A 17421-nucleotide genomic window follows, 5' to 3' on the forward strand; every position below is an offset into this window, starting at 1 on the left:
ATCAAATACTATGTACAGAAGGCTAGAGTGTAATCAAAATATAAAGTGTAATTAATTATACATACTATTACAATGCTAAAACATTCAGAATGTATGAGTGTCATTATAACTAGCAGCATAACTAACTCCATACCTACTACAAGCTTTATCCAAAATTAAAGTTTGAAGCCTAAATTAAAAACATGTAGAGTTCAGGAGCGGACACACACCAGTCTGTGGCCTGAACTCAAAACAGGAGCTGGTTCACTTCATGTTTATTTATATAGAACCAACAAAAACAGTCACATCAAGGTGCGTCATTCTACGAGGTAAAGCCCTACAATATTTAGGAGAAAAATCACAATAATAAAACAAAATCAAGTGAAGAAACCTTCAGCAGAATCAAGCTCAGAAAGGGAAATCTGCCATGACAGGTTGGGGGATCACGGGAAAGACAAAAAGAGAGGAGAAAACAGAAAACACATGGTGGCTCCTCACCACCATGTGTTTTCAGGTGCCTGACGCACACATGGAGACATCATCTTGATGTATTTGTGGATGCTCGATGTTTACTTTTGAGCTCCGACACTCAATCAGTTGGTGGCATTACCAGGTGAACTTAGCAAACACAGCTCACATTAAAACCTCCAAACATTCATTGTGTATTTTAATATTGCACCAAGACCTGGGAAGAGAGGAGGAACAAGACGTGACGCCAAGCTTGGCAGCAAGACGACTGGAACCACAATTGTGGACGTTAAAACGGGTAAAGACTAATCACTGTAAACACAGAAATGCGAACTGAATTGTCTGTATTTCAGTTACACCCCCTGTGGCCCCAATGGGGAAGCTTCCTGGCTCCGTCCTATCACCTCCAGTCACTGAGGGACCGCTGTGGTGACCTACTGACCCTTTTCTTTCTTCTCCCTCTCTCTCCCCATGATTCCGGTGGCGACTGCACCCGATTTACCATGGGTCACTCAGATGTCGGGGCAGGAGTGCTGCAGTTGCACAACCTCCGAGTGTCTGTTAATTGAGATGGGCCATGTGTTCTGTGTCCCCAATTTCTGGAGGGCCATACAGCGTTCCTGTAGGGTACCAGAGGGGTAGATTCCAAACTATGCTGCGCGGCAGAGCTCGGCCCATCAAAACCTGGTTTGGACGGGGGCATTGTTGGAGGCAGAGTGGGTGGAGATCAGGTGTGTGAATGGGGATTTTCATAAGTATCCTGTGGTGCAGCTGGAAATTAAATAATAATAATAATAATGGATTGGATTTATAAAGCACTTTTCAAGGCACCCAAAGCGCTTTACAATGCCACTCTTCATTCATTTGCGCATTCACACACTGGTGGAGGCAGCTACGGATGTAGCCACAGCTGCCCTGGGGCAGACTGACAGAAGCGAGGCTGCCATATCGCGCCATCAGCCCCTCTGGCCAACACCAGTAGGCAGTAGGGTAAAGTGTCTTGCCCAAGGACACAACGACCAGGACAGAGAGCCCAAGGATCAAACCGGCGACCTTCCGGTTACAGATACGCTTCCCAAACCCCTGAGCCATGGTTGCCCCAATACAAGGGCAAAATTAATTTACTAAGGCTGCGGACCAGCAGGGACATGAAGTGTATGCGCTCAGTAGTGAGGTAAGGTCAGACTTCTTGAATGAAACCAGATCCTTGGGATATCATTTTCAGTTATAATGGGAGTCACTGAAAGCCTATCTCATTTTCCACAGCAAGAAAAACAGCTGACACAGCGCGATAATAAATAATTATAATAGTCTGTCATCAAAGTAACAAATGCATGGACTAGATTCTCAACATAACAGTTTTTCCCCCTTTTTAAATCAACTGAAAGCAGGCAGTAGATATTTTGTTGATATGCACATTTTGGACATTCCTGGACTCCAAACTTTCTCACAGTAGTGCTTCCTCAGAGGTTGTGCCATACTTTGAGAGTTATTAGTGTCAAATAATATAATATTTAAATTATACATGTAGTCAGTAAAACATAAAAAGGTAACAGGACATGCTTTTCCAGACTGCGTTCTGCTACACGGATACAGTCACTCTGTTAGACCATTACCTTCAACGTTGTTGTAGTAGACACATGACCTGGTGGAAACTTTGGCTCTGCACATATGAACCTGAAAAACAAAAAAATGATTCCACATTAAGACAAACCACTAACCATCTAGCCCTAACCCATTACTTATCTTTTTTTTTTTTTACCAGCTAGATCGCTGGCAACGTAGTGCAGCAAATTAATGTGTTAAGATAGATAGATTGACCCAGGAAACTTACGAATTTGAAAATAATCAAATCTTTTTCATTACTCAACAGGACTGTCAGAATAAAAATGAAAGAAAAAAAATATTAGCTAATACAAATTAAAGCATTAGAAGTATTTAAACAAAAAAACTGTAAAAATAGGAACCTACTAATGACTTCTGTCCATAAGTTCAAATTAAGTTTCCTGGAATAATCTGCAGAAGGAACTGAAACTGTCAGGAACGGTTACCATGAGGCAGTGTGACTGTTTGTATTGTCGCTCTTAATGATCTGCTATTGTATATTTTTTTCACGTTGGTACTCTGATGGAAATTTCTTTTACCTTAGTGTATTGATTATGTGTTTTACAATAGAATACGTATAGAGATATTAGTTAGAGATAGAAAGGATAGCATCATATTTGTGTTTTATGCTTTACACACACAGTTATTGTAAGTTAGATGTGGACTGGCACACCCAGGCACCATTAGACACTGGAGAGGAAGAGACCCCTCTCTGACCTTTGGGAGTGAGGGGGCCTCCGGGGGGAGGCCTTGGAAGGTAAATCTTCATGTGACTGTTAAGTGGAAAAACAAGGTTTCATCTCTCTCTCTGTCTGCAGATGATATAACCCTCTCCCCAGCCACCTCCTCCAGCTTATCCAGGGGAACACCAAGGCGTTACCAGGCGAGCCGAGAGATATAATCTCTCCAGCGTGTCCTGGGTCTGCCCCGGGGCCTCGTCCCGGTGGGACTTGCCTGGAACACCTCACCCAGGAGGCGACCAGGAGCCATCCTTGTCAGATGCCCGAACCACCTCAACAGGCTCCTTTTGATGTGGAGGAGCAGTGACTCTACTCTGAGCCCCTCCTGGATGGCCGAACTCCTCACCCTATCTCTAAGGGAGAAACCAGCCACCCTTCGGAGGAAGCTCATATCCACGATCTCGTTATTTCAGTCACTACCCACAGCTCATGACGTAGATCAACCAATAAAATTGAGAGCTTCACTTTTACACTCAGCTCTCTCTTTACCACAACGGACCGGTGTAGCGTCCACATCACTGCAGCTGCAGCACCAATCCGTCTGTTGATCTCCCTTCCTCCTTCACTTGTGAACAAGACCCTGAGATACTTGAACTCCTCCACTTGGGGCAGGAACTCGTCCCTGACCCGGAGTGGGCACACCACCCATTTCCTTCTGAATAACATGGACTCAGATTTGGAGGTCACCTCATTTGCTTTTTGCAGATGATGTGGTTCTGTTGCCTTCATCAGGTGATCCCTCAAAGCTGATGGAACAATAGATTACAAAATCTGTGCCATTATGAAATGAATGGCACTGATGACTGATATTATATACAACTATGCTAATAGATATTAGAATAGAATAGAATTCAACTTTATTGTCATTGCACATGCACAGGTACAGGGCAACGAAATGCAGTTTGCATCCATCCAGAAGTGCTTTAGTGATATAGATATATTACAATATATATTAGCAATAATATAGATATGTAAGTATATTACAGAAATGGGTCTATTATGGTATGTTATAATGTACACGGTATGAAGTATGTTGTGAATATTCTATAACTAAGTATGTACAGGCTATGGACAGGATATAAATATGAAAAACTATACAGAAATCTGAGATATACAGTTATACAGAAATGGGAACTATGCAAGTTGTAAACAGTTGTAGGGTTAAAAATTATCATATGTACAGAATGATTGTTTACACAGAGCTATACAGTAGTGCAGTCAAGATAAGTGAGGGTGTGGATAATTTCTACAGAGGCTATATAAAGTGCTAGTGGTTGTGAGTGGTGGTTCAGTCCATGTTATTATTGTGTGTTTGAGGGTACAGTTGTCCATTGTGTATGTGTGTGTGTGTGTGTGTGTGTGTGTGTGTGTGTGTATGTTCAGTCCATGAGTTTAACGTGGGTCAGATGTCAGGAGGCAGAGTTCAGGAGTCTGACAGCTGTGGGGAAGAAGCTGTTCCGGTACCTGGTGGTCTTAGTCCGGAGGCTCCTGTAGCGCCTCCCAGAGGGCAGGAGGGTGAAGAGTCCATGTGATGGGTGACTGGGGTCTTTGATGATTTTCCCAGCCCTTTTCAGACACCGCTTCCTGTAGATGTCTTTTATGGCAGGAAGTGGTGCTCCGGCGATGCGCTGGGCAGTTTTCACGACCCTCTGCAACGCCTTCCGGTCCGAGGTAGAGCAGTTCCCGTACCAGACTGTTATACAGTTGGTCAGGATGCTCTCGATGGTGCAGTGATAGAAGTTCACCGGATGTCTGAGGACAGGTGGTTCTTCTTCAGAGTCCTCAAGAAGAAGAGGCGCAGGTGAGCCTTCTTGACCAGCTTGGAGCAGTTGATCGTCCAGATGAGATCCTCGGAGATGTGGACTCCCAGGAACTTGAAGCTGCTCACACGCTCCACAGCCGTCCCCTTAATGTGGATGGGTGGATGTGGGTCAGCATTCCTCCTATAGTCCACGATGAGCTCCTTGGTCTTCTCGGTGTTAAGCAGCAGGTTGTTTCTGTCGCACCACTCAGCCAGACGATCCACCTCCTCCCTGTAGGCGGCCTCATCGTTGTCACTGATGAGGCCAATCACCGTGGTGTCATCTGCAAACTTAATGATGGTGTTGGAACCATCAGCAGGTCTGCAGTCGTGGGTGAAGAGGGAGTAGAGGAAAGGGCTCATCACACAGCCTTGTGGTACACCGGTGTTCATCGTGATTGTAGATGAGCAGCGGTTATCCAGCCGGACATGTTTCGGGGCAGTTGGTCAGGAAGTCCAGTAACCATTTGCAGATGAGGGAACTGATACCCAGGTCTGTCAGTTTCCTGATGAGTTGTGAGGGGTGGATTGTGTTGAATGCTGAACTGAAGTCTATAAACAGCATTCTGGCGTATGTGTTGTTGTTGTCCAGGTGTGAGAGGACAGAGTGCAGTGCGATGGAGACTGCATCCTCTGTGCTCCTGTTCTGGCGGTATGCGAATTGGTGGGGGTCCAGGGTGGGGGGGAGACAGGATTTGAAGTGTGCTAGGACCAGCTGCTCTAAGCACTTAGTGATGATGGGGGTGAGTGCTACTGGGCGGTAGTCATTGAGGCAAGATGGGTTGGAGTTTTTGGGTATTGGGACGATGGAGGTGGATTTGAAGCAGGCCGGTACCACAGCGTGGGCCAAGGACAGATTGAATATGTCTGTGAGCACTCCTGCAAGCTCCCCAGAACACGCTCTGAGAACACGCCCGGGGATGCCATCAGGACCTGCAGCCTTGTGGACATTGATCCTGCTCAGCACCGCTTCTACATCGGTGGGGGAGAGAGAGTCAGAGGTTGGTGGTCTGACTCTCTCCCCCACCGATGTAGGAGCGGTGCTGAGCAGGATCAATGTCCACAAGGCTGGACATTGATAATAGATATGATTGGAATCATATCTATTATTATACCCATCTTTATACTTACATTTTCCCCTCTTTTTTGTGTGGGGCAAGTGTATTCAGCCATCTGAGGGGGAGTGGGGGTAATGATGAATATGGTGAATAGAATGTTGATAATGGGGTTGGACTTGATGATGAGTGGGTATTTTTATGTCATTTTGATTTTGTTTATGCATGTATCTGTGTGTATGTGTATATATTGTTTTGGTTGTTTTATATGTCCAAAATAAAAGTTCATCATCATCTTCTATTCTGGATTCATGATGCTAAACTGAAGAGATCCAACAATGAGTTTGAACAAAGAAACTATTTTTCAGTTTTCCTGCAACAGTGACAACAAAGCTTATCTACAGATTATCTAAAGTTGCTGTTGAGATGGTCGTTGATTTCATTGAGCAGCCTCAGATATAATGCAACTCCACCGTCTTGAACTAGAGCTGGTGATAGTAGCACCTCTGTTCTTGAGATCTACTGCACACTGGCCCACACCAACCAGACCCTGCAGCAGATGGAGAACTGGTTTATGTAATGCTATAGTTTTAGGCCGCTGAGCAGAACAAGAGTGAAGCTACTGTTCTGAGCGTAAGTCCAATAGAGTAGAGTTGGTACAACTGATGTTTGGTCTTTGTGAGTCTGTCAAAAGTAGATATTTTTTGGTAAATCAGTAGTGAGGTTGCAAACATTCAGTGTTTTGTGTTTAATACAATTCATTGGACATAACAATTAAAACATCCCATTATATTTATATCTTTATAACTGCATTTATAACTTACTTTGACGTGGTTGCTCTCCTGACGCATGACTTCCTGGTTAATACACAACTGCTCTCTTGAGCCCAGCACACACACCTTTGGCCTGAATCAACAGAGACATTGGAGAACTGAATTACCATAAATAGTCAACAAAACCAGAACAGACAAGAGGTGCTGGACTCAGTAAGGCCTCAAAATGATTGTAGCATATGTAATAACCCTTTAAAGCCCCACTAATATTTGGTCAAATGCCACTTAGCAAGTTGCACCTTGATCATACACTTTTAGTAGCTTTCAACAAGCTTCAGGATAATTTTGTAACTTTGTGCAATGTACAATTTAAATGGATTTGGGTTTCGACCCATCTATGTAGGTAGCTGAAAATTGCAGATGAGCTTGAAAATGCTGATTTAAGAGCATATTGGTTGACAGCCTCAGTGCATGGTAATGTAAAAGTCGCTTCACTGAACAGTGAAGCTGATGCTGTAGAAGTTTCCAGGTTATGGTAGGCTCCAGCTTTTGTGGTTCCTGGGTTGTCCATCCTAACCAAGTTTCCTCTCATCGGAGGGTAACCGTTTTAACAGGGTCTTGCCAGCAGTGACAAATAACTTACTTATGTACAATTGTTTCAAGAACTGATGACCTTGAAATTTGCAGCTGTTTTGAATTCCTCCCCAAATTGTATAAAATAAAACTGTTTTATATTGTGAACAGCTCTAATTCAGACAATCATGCATAATCAAAAACTTATATCCAGTAGTTTTTAGAAATGCTTACCTGTATGAAGTGTTCTTTAATTCACTAATAACTTGTGCAAGCTGAGAATGTGTCCTCGATGCGTATACAATCTTGGGGACATCAGTGTAGTAAGCTTGAGAACAAGAAGAAAAGACAATTAGGGCTTTATACACTGCTGAAAAAACCTAATAGAACACCTATTAACATCGTATAGCATCAAGTCAAACTTCTGGGATATTAGGCATCATTTACTAACAGTGTGTATGCACAAATCGTGTGTATGAACATTTCACGCACTGATCTGATTTATCAGTATTTTCGTTTCTGAATTTCTTCATCCTACTGGGCAACGAGACCTGCAGGGGTGTTGCTGGAACAGCCTGCCGCATCTGAACTTAGACAGCATTTCGAGGAGACTGGGGACATTCAGTCCGAGTGGACCATGTTCAGCACCTCCATTGCGTTTAAATATTAAGAATATTTAAATGTCATGTCCTTGAGAAATGGGAAAGAAATCCATCAAAGACCTAGTACAGGACACAGCAGAACTGCATCTGGCCCTTCAGCTGTTCTATCAACTATTCATCAGAAGTGTCAATGATTAAACCATTAATTAAAACGCCATCACTTAACCCAGAGGTCTTAGCTAATTATGAGCCAATCTCTAACTTTCCTTTTATCTAAAACAAACAAACAAAAAAAACAAATAAAAAAACCAAACCAAAACAAACAATATTAGTGGTAAAACAGCTACCTGATCATCTGCAGAGGAATAGTTTATTTGAAGACTTTCAGTCAAATTTCTAAACTCATCACAGTACAACAATCACATTAGTGAAGGTTACAAATTATCTTCTTATGGCCTCTGACAGTGGACTCATCTCTGTGCTTGTCCTGCTAGACCTCAGTGCAGCTTTCGATACTGTCGACCATAATATCCTATTAGAGTGATTAGAGCACGCTGTAGGTATTACAGGTACTGTGCTGCAGTGGTTTATATCATATCTATTTAATAGACTCCAATTTGTGCATGTAAATGGAGAGTCTTCTTCACAAGCTGAGGTTAAGTATGGTGTTCCACAGGGTTCAGTGCTAGGACCAACTCTATCTCTCCGTGAAGCCAGATAACTATAGCGTTATTTTTGTGCCACTATTCTGAGTGCATGTAAAAAATATTTGCAGGTGCAAGTGTAGCATTTTGAGGAGAAATTTATTTTGAGCGAAGAAAAGCTAAATTTGAGTGAACAAAATTCATTGCTGCGTGCAAAAACTGTATTTCAGTGTTTGCTATTATCCACACACACACACACACACACACACACACACACACACTAGCAGCCCCTCTCGCTCAGTTTTTACATTTGCTCGCGCTCGCAACGTGTTGCTCGCGCTCTCAACGTGTTGCTCGCGCTCTCAACGTGTTGCTCGCGCTCTCAACATTTCTGCCCGTGCGCGCTCAGCTCTTTCTGTACACCGTTATATTTGTGCCACACAACCAGCCAATCACAGACTTGGATGCAAAAAAATCTGATTGGCTGTTCTGGTCTCCAATCAGCTCAAAATGACGAAATGCAATATCCCAGAATCCATTTCGTCCAAAACTCAAACGAGGCAGTGGCGGAGGAACACAGAGTGGTGGAGTTTGAAATATTATTCTTACTGGGTCACAAAATAAACTTTTAAGATATTTTCATGCGAGAATGGTGCTGTGTAAACGTCAAATATCTGCTCAATTTATCAAGACATCACATATTTGCATAAGTGCTCTAATGTTTTCTGAGATGCCTGTTACCCACCAGCTGACCGGGTGGTCACTCGGGTTAAATGTAATATATAAGGCTGAACTGACAAAAATAAAAATAAAAAAATAAATCACAGACTACACCACCAGGTATTACAGGAAAAACCATAAAGCCTTTGAACTAAAACAAACGCTGTTGTGACAGTGATGTACACTGTCTTGTTGGTATATATGTATTTGTTTCCCTCTCACCACATATCCAAACCGATATCATGAGCAGCAGCTTTAACAGCTGTGGCTCCAGCAAACATCAGCTGATCCTAGAAAGTAATATAAAATAAATTCTAACAGCTTATCAAGCTTGAACGTGCTACTGTTGTTTAGCGCGACATCCGCTGATTTCGTCTTTCTGGCGCAAAGTGGGCGATAAACAAACAAGAGAGACGATCAGCTGATCATTAAGCAGTTTCATGATTGAAGTAGCAACAGGAGAGAGAGGGGAGAGAATGAGAGAAGAAGAAGCAGCTGACAGCGTAAAGACAGAATAACTCCAGCTTTGTGTCTTTTTCATTCTCGCTGAAGTACGTGACAAATCACGTTCCTTTTCCCCTCAATACAGATGTATTGTAATTGGTCCAGCCCAGAGCTGATCATGACCAATTGGCTAATCCACCACCTTTCATTGTTTATACCGTTAGAAAAACAAACAAACAAACATAAAAATGAAAAATCACCATCGGCCCACCGCCAAATGTCCACTATGCCCAATGGCCAGTCCAGCTATGCGATCAGCTGGTGGGTAACAGGCATCTCAGAAAACGTTAACTTACGCAAATATGTGATGTCTTGATAAATCAAGCAGATATTTGAAGTTTACACAGCACCATTCTCGCATGAAAATATCTTAAAAGTTTATTTTGTGACCCAGACAGAGTAATATTTCAAACTCCACCACGCTGTGTTCCTCCGCCACTGCCTCGTTTGATTTTTGGACGAAATGGATTCTGGGATATTGCATTTCATCATTTTGAGCTGATTGGAGACCAAAACAGCCAATCAGATTTTTTTGCATCCAAGTCTGTGATTGGCTGGTTTTGTGGCACAAATATAACGGTGTACAGAAAGAGTTGAACGCGCACAGGCAGAAATGTTGAGAGCGCGAGCAACACATTGCGAGCGAGCGCAAATGCAAAAACTGAGCGAGAGGGGCTGCTATTGTGTGTGTGTGTGCGGATAAATGCAACACTTGCACCTGCAATTTTTTTTTTACGTGCGCTCAGAATAGTGGCACAAAAATAACGCCACAAATAACACACACCAATTAGTTAACCTCTTGACCTCTAACTTTCTGCTTCTAAATTCAGATCAAATAGAGTTCAGTGTACTCAGCTCTGAAAATATGGTGTCTAACCAGATGCCATTATCTTCTTCTCCGGTAACACTGAGGAATCTTGGAGTCATTTTTGAACAAGATATGTACTTCAATGGGCAGATTAAACAAATATATTTCAGGATGCAGAATGTGGGAGAGAGAGATGGATAGGCTGTTATTTAGGAAGTTGCTGTGTGTGCCAAAGATGGGCCAATAAACTACCCTTGTTCTCTGTTAAGTCAGAGTGCTGTCTGCTGTTATCCTCACCAGACCTCTCTGCGTAACTGTGGTGTCAGAAGTGAATTAAAGAGGAAAACACACTAAATGAGAGCAGTAAGATGTGGAAAAACCCGTGGGACAAGGAAAAGTTCCCTTCCTGACATTGAAGAAAGAGAAGGTGGAAAAACATATAAGCTAGATCCACCAACAGAAGGAGCGATGGCTGACGAGGATGATTTTGAGCCAGTGGTAAAGAACTTTCTGAACCTGATATCTTTGATGAAATTAGAGAATTCATTCAATGACCAAAAGAACAAAAACAATACTGCTTGAACAGATTAAACAGCTGAGCAATAACATACCAAAGCTGCAACATGATGTCTATTCTGAACTTCTCTATCGACCTTCTGTCCAGAGTGACATTTTTACAACAGCTGCCTCAGCTATCAGCTGTGCAGCCACCTCATGGAGCCACTGAGCACCAAGCTGAGCTCCCTCCTCCATCTCAACCACTCCGTGCACAGCCTCAACAAGAATACCAGACTTTAAGGAAGGTGAGCATCCTGAAAGTTTCTTTGTACGATTTGAACGCATAGCTAAAACACAGGGATGGCAAAGCCCTTGAGGCTTATGCTGACATGGATTAACAACAGTCTGACTCTTATGATGCTATTAAAGCTGCAGTGTTATCTAATTTTAATGTGGCAGAGGAGACCTACAAATACCAGTTCCAGAGCACCAGAGGAACTGTGTGTTAGAGAAACCTTCAACTGGATAAAGGGGCTCTATAAGCGATGGACGCGACGTGACAGTCGGAGTAAAGAAGAGATTGCGGAAACCGTCATCTTAGAGCAGTTTCTTCACATGCTTCATCCAGATGTCTGCACATGGGTGAAGGAGAACAATCCAAAGACAGAAGAGGAAGCTGCAAATCTGGCTGAATGTTACCTAGCTCCCTATAGATACAGTGGGGCAAAAAAGTATTTAGTCAGCCACCGATTGTGCAAGTTCCCCCACTTAAAATGATGACAGAGGTCAGTAATTTGCACCAGAGGTACACTTCAACTGTGAGAGACAGAATGTGAAAAAAAAAAAAAAAAAATCCATGAATCCACATGGTAGGATTTGTAAAGAATTTATTCGTAAATCAGGGTGGAAAATAAGTATTTGGTCAATAACAAAAATACAACTCAATACTTTGTAACATAACCTTTGTTGGCAATAACAGAGGTCAAACGTTTACTATAGGTCTTTACCAGGTTTGCACACACAGTAGCTGGTATTTTGGCCCATTCCTCCATGCAGATCTTCTCGAGAGCAGTGATGTTTTGGGGCTGTCGCCGAGCAACACGGACTTTCAACTCCCGCCACAGATTTTCTATGGGGTTGAGGTCTGGAGACTGGCTAGGCCACTCCAGGACTTTCAAATGCTTCTTACGGAGCCACTCCTTTGTTGCCCGGGCGGTGTGTTTTGGATCATTGTCATGTTGGAAGACCCAGCCTCGTTTCATCTTCAAAGTTCTCACTGATGGAAGGAGGTTTTGGCTCAAAATCTCACGATACATGGCCCCATTCATTCTGTCCTTAACACGGATCAGTCGTCCTGTCCCCTTGGCAGAAAAACAGCCCCATAGCATGATGTTTCCACCCCCATGCTTCACAGTAGGTATGGTGTTCTTGGGATGCAACTCAGTATTCTTCGTCCTCCAAACACGACGAGTTGAGTTTATACCAAAAAGTTCTACTTTGGTTTCATCTGACCACATGACATTCTCCCAATCCTCTGCTGTATCATCCATGTGCTCTCTGGCAAACTTCAGACGGGCCTGGACATGCACTGGCTTCAGCAGCGGAACACGTCTGGCACTGCGGGATTTGATTCCCTGCCGTTGTAGTGTGTTACTGATGGTGACCTTTGTTACTTTGGTCCCAGCTCTCTGCAGGTCATTCACCAGGTCCCCCCGTGTGGTTCTGGGATCTTTGCTCACCGTTCTCATGATCATTTTGACCCCACGGGATGAGATCTTGCGTGGAGCCCCAGATCGAGGGAGATTATCAGTGGTCTTGTATGTCTTCCATTTTCTGATGATTGCTCCCACAGTTGATTTTTTCACACCAAGCTGCTTGCCTATTGTAGATTCACTCTTCCCAGTCTGGTGCAGGTCTACAATACTTTTCCTGGTGTCCTTCGAAAGCTCTTTGGTCTTGGCCATGGCGGAGTTTGGAGTCTGACTGTTTGAGGCTGTGGACAGGTGTCTTTTATACAGATGATGAGTTCAAACAGGTGCCATTCATACAGGTAACGAGTGGGGGACAGAAAAGCTTCTTACAGAAGACGTTACAGGTCTGTGAGAGCCAGAGATTTTCCATGTTTGAGGTGACCAAATACTTATTTTCCACCCTGATTTACGAATAAATTCTTTACAAATCCTACCATGTGGATTCATGGATTTTTTTTTCACATTCTGTCTCTCACAGTTGAAGTGTACCTCTGGTGCAAATTACTGACCTCTGTCATCATTTTAAGTGGGGGAACTTGCACAATCGGTGGCTGACTAAATACTTTTTTGCCCCACTGTAACTGTGGGGAGACCAAGGTTTGTGGAGGTAAAACCTCCATGGGCAACTAGTGCTGAAAGCTTGGACCCTAGGTGTGGTAAGAAACCTATACATTGCAGTCAAAGGTACAACCTCGATTGCTATTACTGTCAGCAGCCTGGTCACAAAGCTTCTGTACGACTGTAACAGAGTAATATAACAAATGTCTTTGTCCTGGGTGTAATTAAGTAAGGTACTGCATTACTTTTACGAAAAGTGTTGTGTAGTAACTTTTTTTAACTTTACTCTTTTGGAGTAATGACACCAACACTGATCACAGCAAAGAGAGCAAATATCTCCAACATGCACAAACATTTGACCATGCAGGATGTAACTGATTTGCATGAAGGCAAGGTCTTTGATATATTCCTCAAAGTAGAGCCATTGAGAATCGATAAGGAATCGAAACAATAAGTGATATCGATTATGGAACTGGAATTGCTAAATTCTTATCCATTTCCATCCCTACCAAAGTGTTTGCTCATAGGGGGTCATGTGATTGTTGGGGTTTTCTCCATTTCCTTGTATTATTGTAGGGTCTTTACAATAAAAAGCACTTTGAGGAACTGTTGTTGTAATTTGGTGCTATATGAATAAAACTGAACTGAATTACACTACATTCTGTGTACACATGATACAGAGAAAAGGACAAAGTATTCCAAATTACACAATCAATGGTGACGGGTCTGATGAATCAAAATATCAAAGTTCTGGTTCAAATTATTGTCAATATGTTTGGAGGATGTCAGGAGAGAAGTACAACGTAAGAGTCTACAGTCATCTGTAAAGCACAGTCGAGGCTTTATGGCTTAGGACTGTATTTCAACAAGTGGTGTTGGACTTTTGTCAGAACTGGTGAACTTATGAATACAGACTAGGGCGGGGCCATATCATGCCATTCACGGTAACACCGGTATAATTTTGGGCAACGATAGCAAAATGAAATATTGCGATAGATTATGGGTAAAACGCGCATGCGCAGTGCCTTTGTTTTCATACGCACATGTCGGAAAAAGCAAATCGTTGAATGAAACAGATGAACCAGAATTGGTTTGTAAAAATGCTGCAACTTCAGTGTGGAACTGGTTTGGCTTTCGTCCGTCAGATACACAACAAAGCACTATTTTTGGTAGAGCATGCTAGTGGGCTGTCGTTATTACCGTGTTCTTTGGAAAATACGGCACACTTAAAATCAATCCTTTGATTTTTCTGAAAATCGACAGTGCCCCTTATAATCCAATGGGCCTTATGTATGAACTCTGGTTGTGTTTACTGACCTCGAAACGATTTTATGTACACGGCGCTCGAAAATCTGTCAAATGTTTTAGTACGACTTTGCTAAGCTACGAACCCGCACCGCTTGATGGATTGTCGGAGCATTACAGCTATCGTAGTCAGGAGCCTGGCGGAGTGATACGTACTGTGCTTCAACATAATATTACCGTATTGTGTGTGTATAACCTCTTTTTAAGTTTTGTGGATATTATACATGGTTATGCTGAGGATATGTTGGCCAATTTCCACTGGAAATGCCTTTTGGTTAAACTGTGAGCAAGGAATTTGCATTTGCACTGTTAAATTTTATATAACTTTAATGCACATTAAAAAAAAACAACAGCTGCTTGTTTAAGTGAAAATACATAGATGTTTTTTTTCACTAATAAAGTTGTGGAGTTGTAAAGTATTTTATCTAGTGTCAGTTATATCGTTATCACAAATTTTCAAATGTATATCGTGATAAATATTTTTGGTCATATCGCCCTGCTCTAATACAGACTTTGCTCCAGCATGCAATCCCATCTTAAAGACATCTGGTTATGAAAATTTAAGCCATTCCCAATGATCCCAAACATACTGCCAATGCTTTAAAAGCATACTTGAATAGAAGAAAGTCACAATGGAAGACCATCAGTCATGGTTGACCTCCCAAGATCTCACCATAACTCAAAAGTGTGGGATCATATTGACAGGGAATGGAACACAAAGTAGCCGACAACCAAAGAACAGCTTTGGAACATCCACTGAAAGTCAAAAGGAACTATTCCTGAAGAAATCACAAAGAGGGAGTTTAGACGATGTTGAAGAATAATGGTCATCATACCAAATATTGACTTCCACCTTGTTAAACTTGTACAAATGCTGATTTTGCCTTATGTACAATATTTCTGTGTATGTTTGGACACATATACATGTTTCAGTAAATTGTTAAATCCTATTTTCCTAACAAAATATAAAGTGGTTTGAACACTCAAATAGAGTAGAAAAGCACTACATAGGAAACAGTCCATTTACCAAAATATAAAGAAATCAGTGCCAGCTCATTTTATTTTGCACAGTAATGTAGCACACAGCATGTCTGTATGTGTGCATATGCATCTGTTATTCTTTTCTGCCCGGTAAAATTAGAAATGACTCGTGATGTGCAGATGATACAAACATACTTGGTTTGTCACCGTCAGTGGCAGCTGTCCCCCAGGAAGACAGAGGTGTGTTTGGAAACATCTCCTTGCCCAGCCTCTCTGCTATCTTCCGAGCAGAGATGGTATCCTTGAAGTTCTCCCTCCAGGCCAGGGTGGCGCACAGTAGGCACAAAGTCTTACCTGTGCCTGTGGGGCTCTCCAGAACACCATTGACTTTCTGAAATAACCAGACAGATAAAGCTAAACAGAAAAACCCCACATTGTGATAGTGACAATATTGCAGTATTAGAGACTTCCAGGTATTAGACTATGCTTCTATGAGCAAACACTTGGCAGTGTGGAGGAAGATCTCCCTTTTAACAGGAAGAAATCTCTAGCAGAACCAGGTTCAGTTATCAGGGCAGTTATCTGCACAGATCAGCTGAACGGTAAGACATACACCTCGCCATGGCACAAAGCAAACTATCAGAGCAACTAGACAACCAGAATGTTCAGTGCAAAGATGGGACATTCCCCAGCAGCCTAATCTAAGGATGGTTCAGGGTCACCTGATCCAGTTCAAAGAGGATTGTTTGAAGCCCAATGTTAAAAGCAGGGAAGGCGTCTGGCTCCAGAACCCAAACTTAGAGGTAGTTCAATAATAGAAGAGCCTGGTAAATTTAGACTAAGAAGCACAAGTAAGCTTTCACTGTCAGAGCAAAATGCCCTGCTTGGGTAATATGTTATCATTCAAAAACATTCAAGATTGATTTTAAAATCAGTTCTCAACTTAACATGGGGGCTATTTCAGCTGTTTGTCAGCAGTCAAGAGCCAGAGTACACCCCAGACAGGTCACCAGAGTGCTATTTATTTTATTTATTTATTTATTCTTACATAGAAACTATACAGCAATTGTAAGGACAGACCCATGACATGAAGCCTCCTTTGTCATGTCTTTTTCCCCATCAAGTATTAAAACAGATCTGGACCATAAGCAAGTCAGTTTATCACCAATCTCTTTTATTATGGAGGCATGCTGAAAATTAGTGTCTGGTTTACGTGAAACAACACACTGAAACACATTATTGTGTGTGCTGCCTTTTGGTGCCACTGTTAAAAAGTCAGGTTCCTTTTTTGTCAGGGCTAGGTCACCCTCATACCTTTCTGATCTTTTAAACTGGTACATTCCTGCAAGATCACTGAAGTCTGCGGATCAATTGCTCCTGGCTGTCCCGAGGTCCAGATTAAAGCAAAGAGGAGATCGGGCCTTTGCTGTGACTGCTCCTAAACTGTGGAACGAACTGCCGCTTCACATCAGGACCTCCCCAACATTGGACACTTTTAAAACCCGTCTGAAAACACACTTTTATTCCTTGGCTTTTAAATCAGAATGAGTTTGTATTACTTTTATTTATCTTCTTTCTCACTCAAATCTTCTAATTTCGTGATTCTCTTTCTTAACTCTTATCATATCTCCCTATGCTTTTATTTCTTTTAATTATCTTAATTGTACAACACCTTGGTCAACAGTTGTTGTTTTAAATGTGCTATATAAATAAATTTGACTTTTGACTTTAGGTCACGTGATCCTGAATCCACCCTTAGTTATGCTTCAATAGACTTAGGCTGCTGGAAGCTTCCCATGATGCACTGTGTTTCAACATCTCTCACCCCTTTTGACTCACTGTGATGAGTGGTGTTAGGCACTCTGCTGTTAATTATGAATCATTATTAACCTCCGTCTCTCTTCCACAGCATGTCTTTATCCTGTCTTCCTTCTCTCACCCCAACCGGTCGCAGCAGATGGCCCCGCCCCTCCCTGAGCCTGGTTCTTCCGGAGGTTTCTTCCTGTTAAAAGGGAGTTTTTCCTTCCCACTGTCGCCAAAGTGCTTGCTGATAGGG

The 17421-nt window shown here is 42.4% G+C and overlaps 1 protein-coding gene across 2 annotated transcripts in view; it reads right to left on the reverse strand.

The window, feature by feature from the left end:
- LOC308406645 (regulator of telomere elongation helicase 1-like) overlaps positions 1–17421 on the reverse strand; it is a 43421-nt gene that overhangs the window by 23354 nt on the left and 2646 nt on the right. For both annotated transcript variants that reach the window (XM_080897761.1, XM_080897760.1), the window contains exons 2-5: positions 15561–15756; positions 7229–7322; positions 6473–6554; positions 2064–2124 (exon numbers count right to left, since the gene is read on the reverse strand). In XM_080897761.1, the coding sequence (XP_080753887.1) occupies positions 2064–2124; positions 6473–6554; positions 7229–7322; positions 15561–15756 (433 nt within the window). The remainder of the gene's footprint in view (positions 1–2063; positions 2125–6472; positions 6555–7228; positions 7323–15560; positions 15757–17421) is intronic.

This window comes from Rhamphochromis sp. 'chilingali' (genome assembly GCF_963969265.1).
Source record: "Rhamphochromis sp. 'chilingali' genome assembly, chromosome: 12".
Classification (NCBI taxonomy): domain Eukaryota; kingdom Metazoa; phylum Chordata; class Actinopteri; order Cichliformes; family Cichlidae; genus Rhamphochromis; species Rhamphochromis sp. 'chilingali'.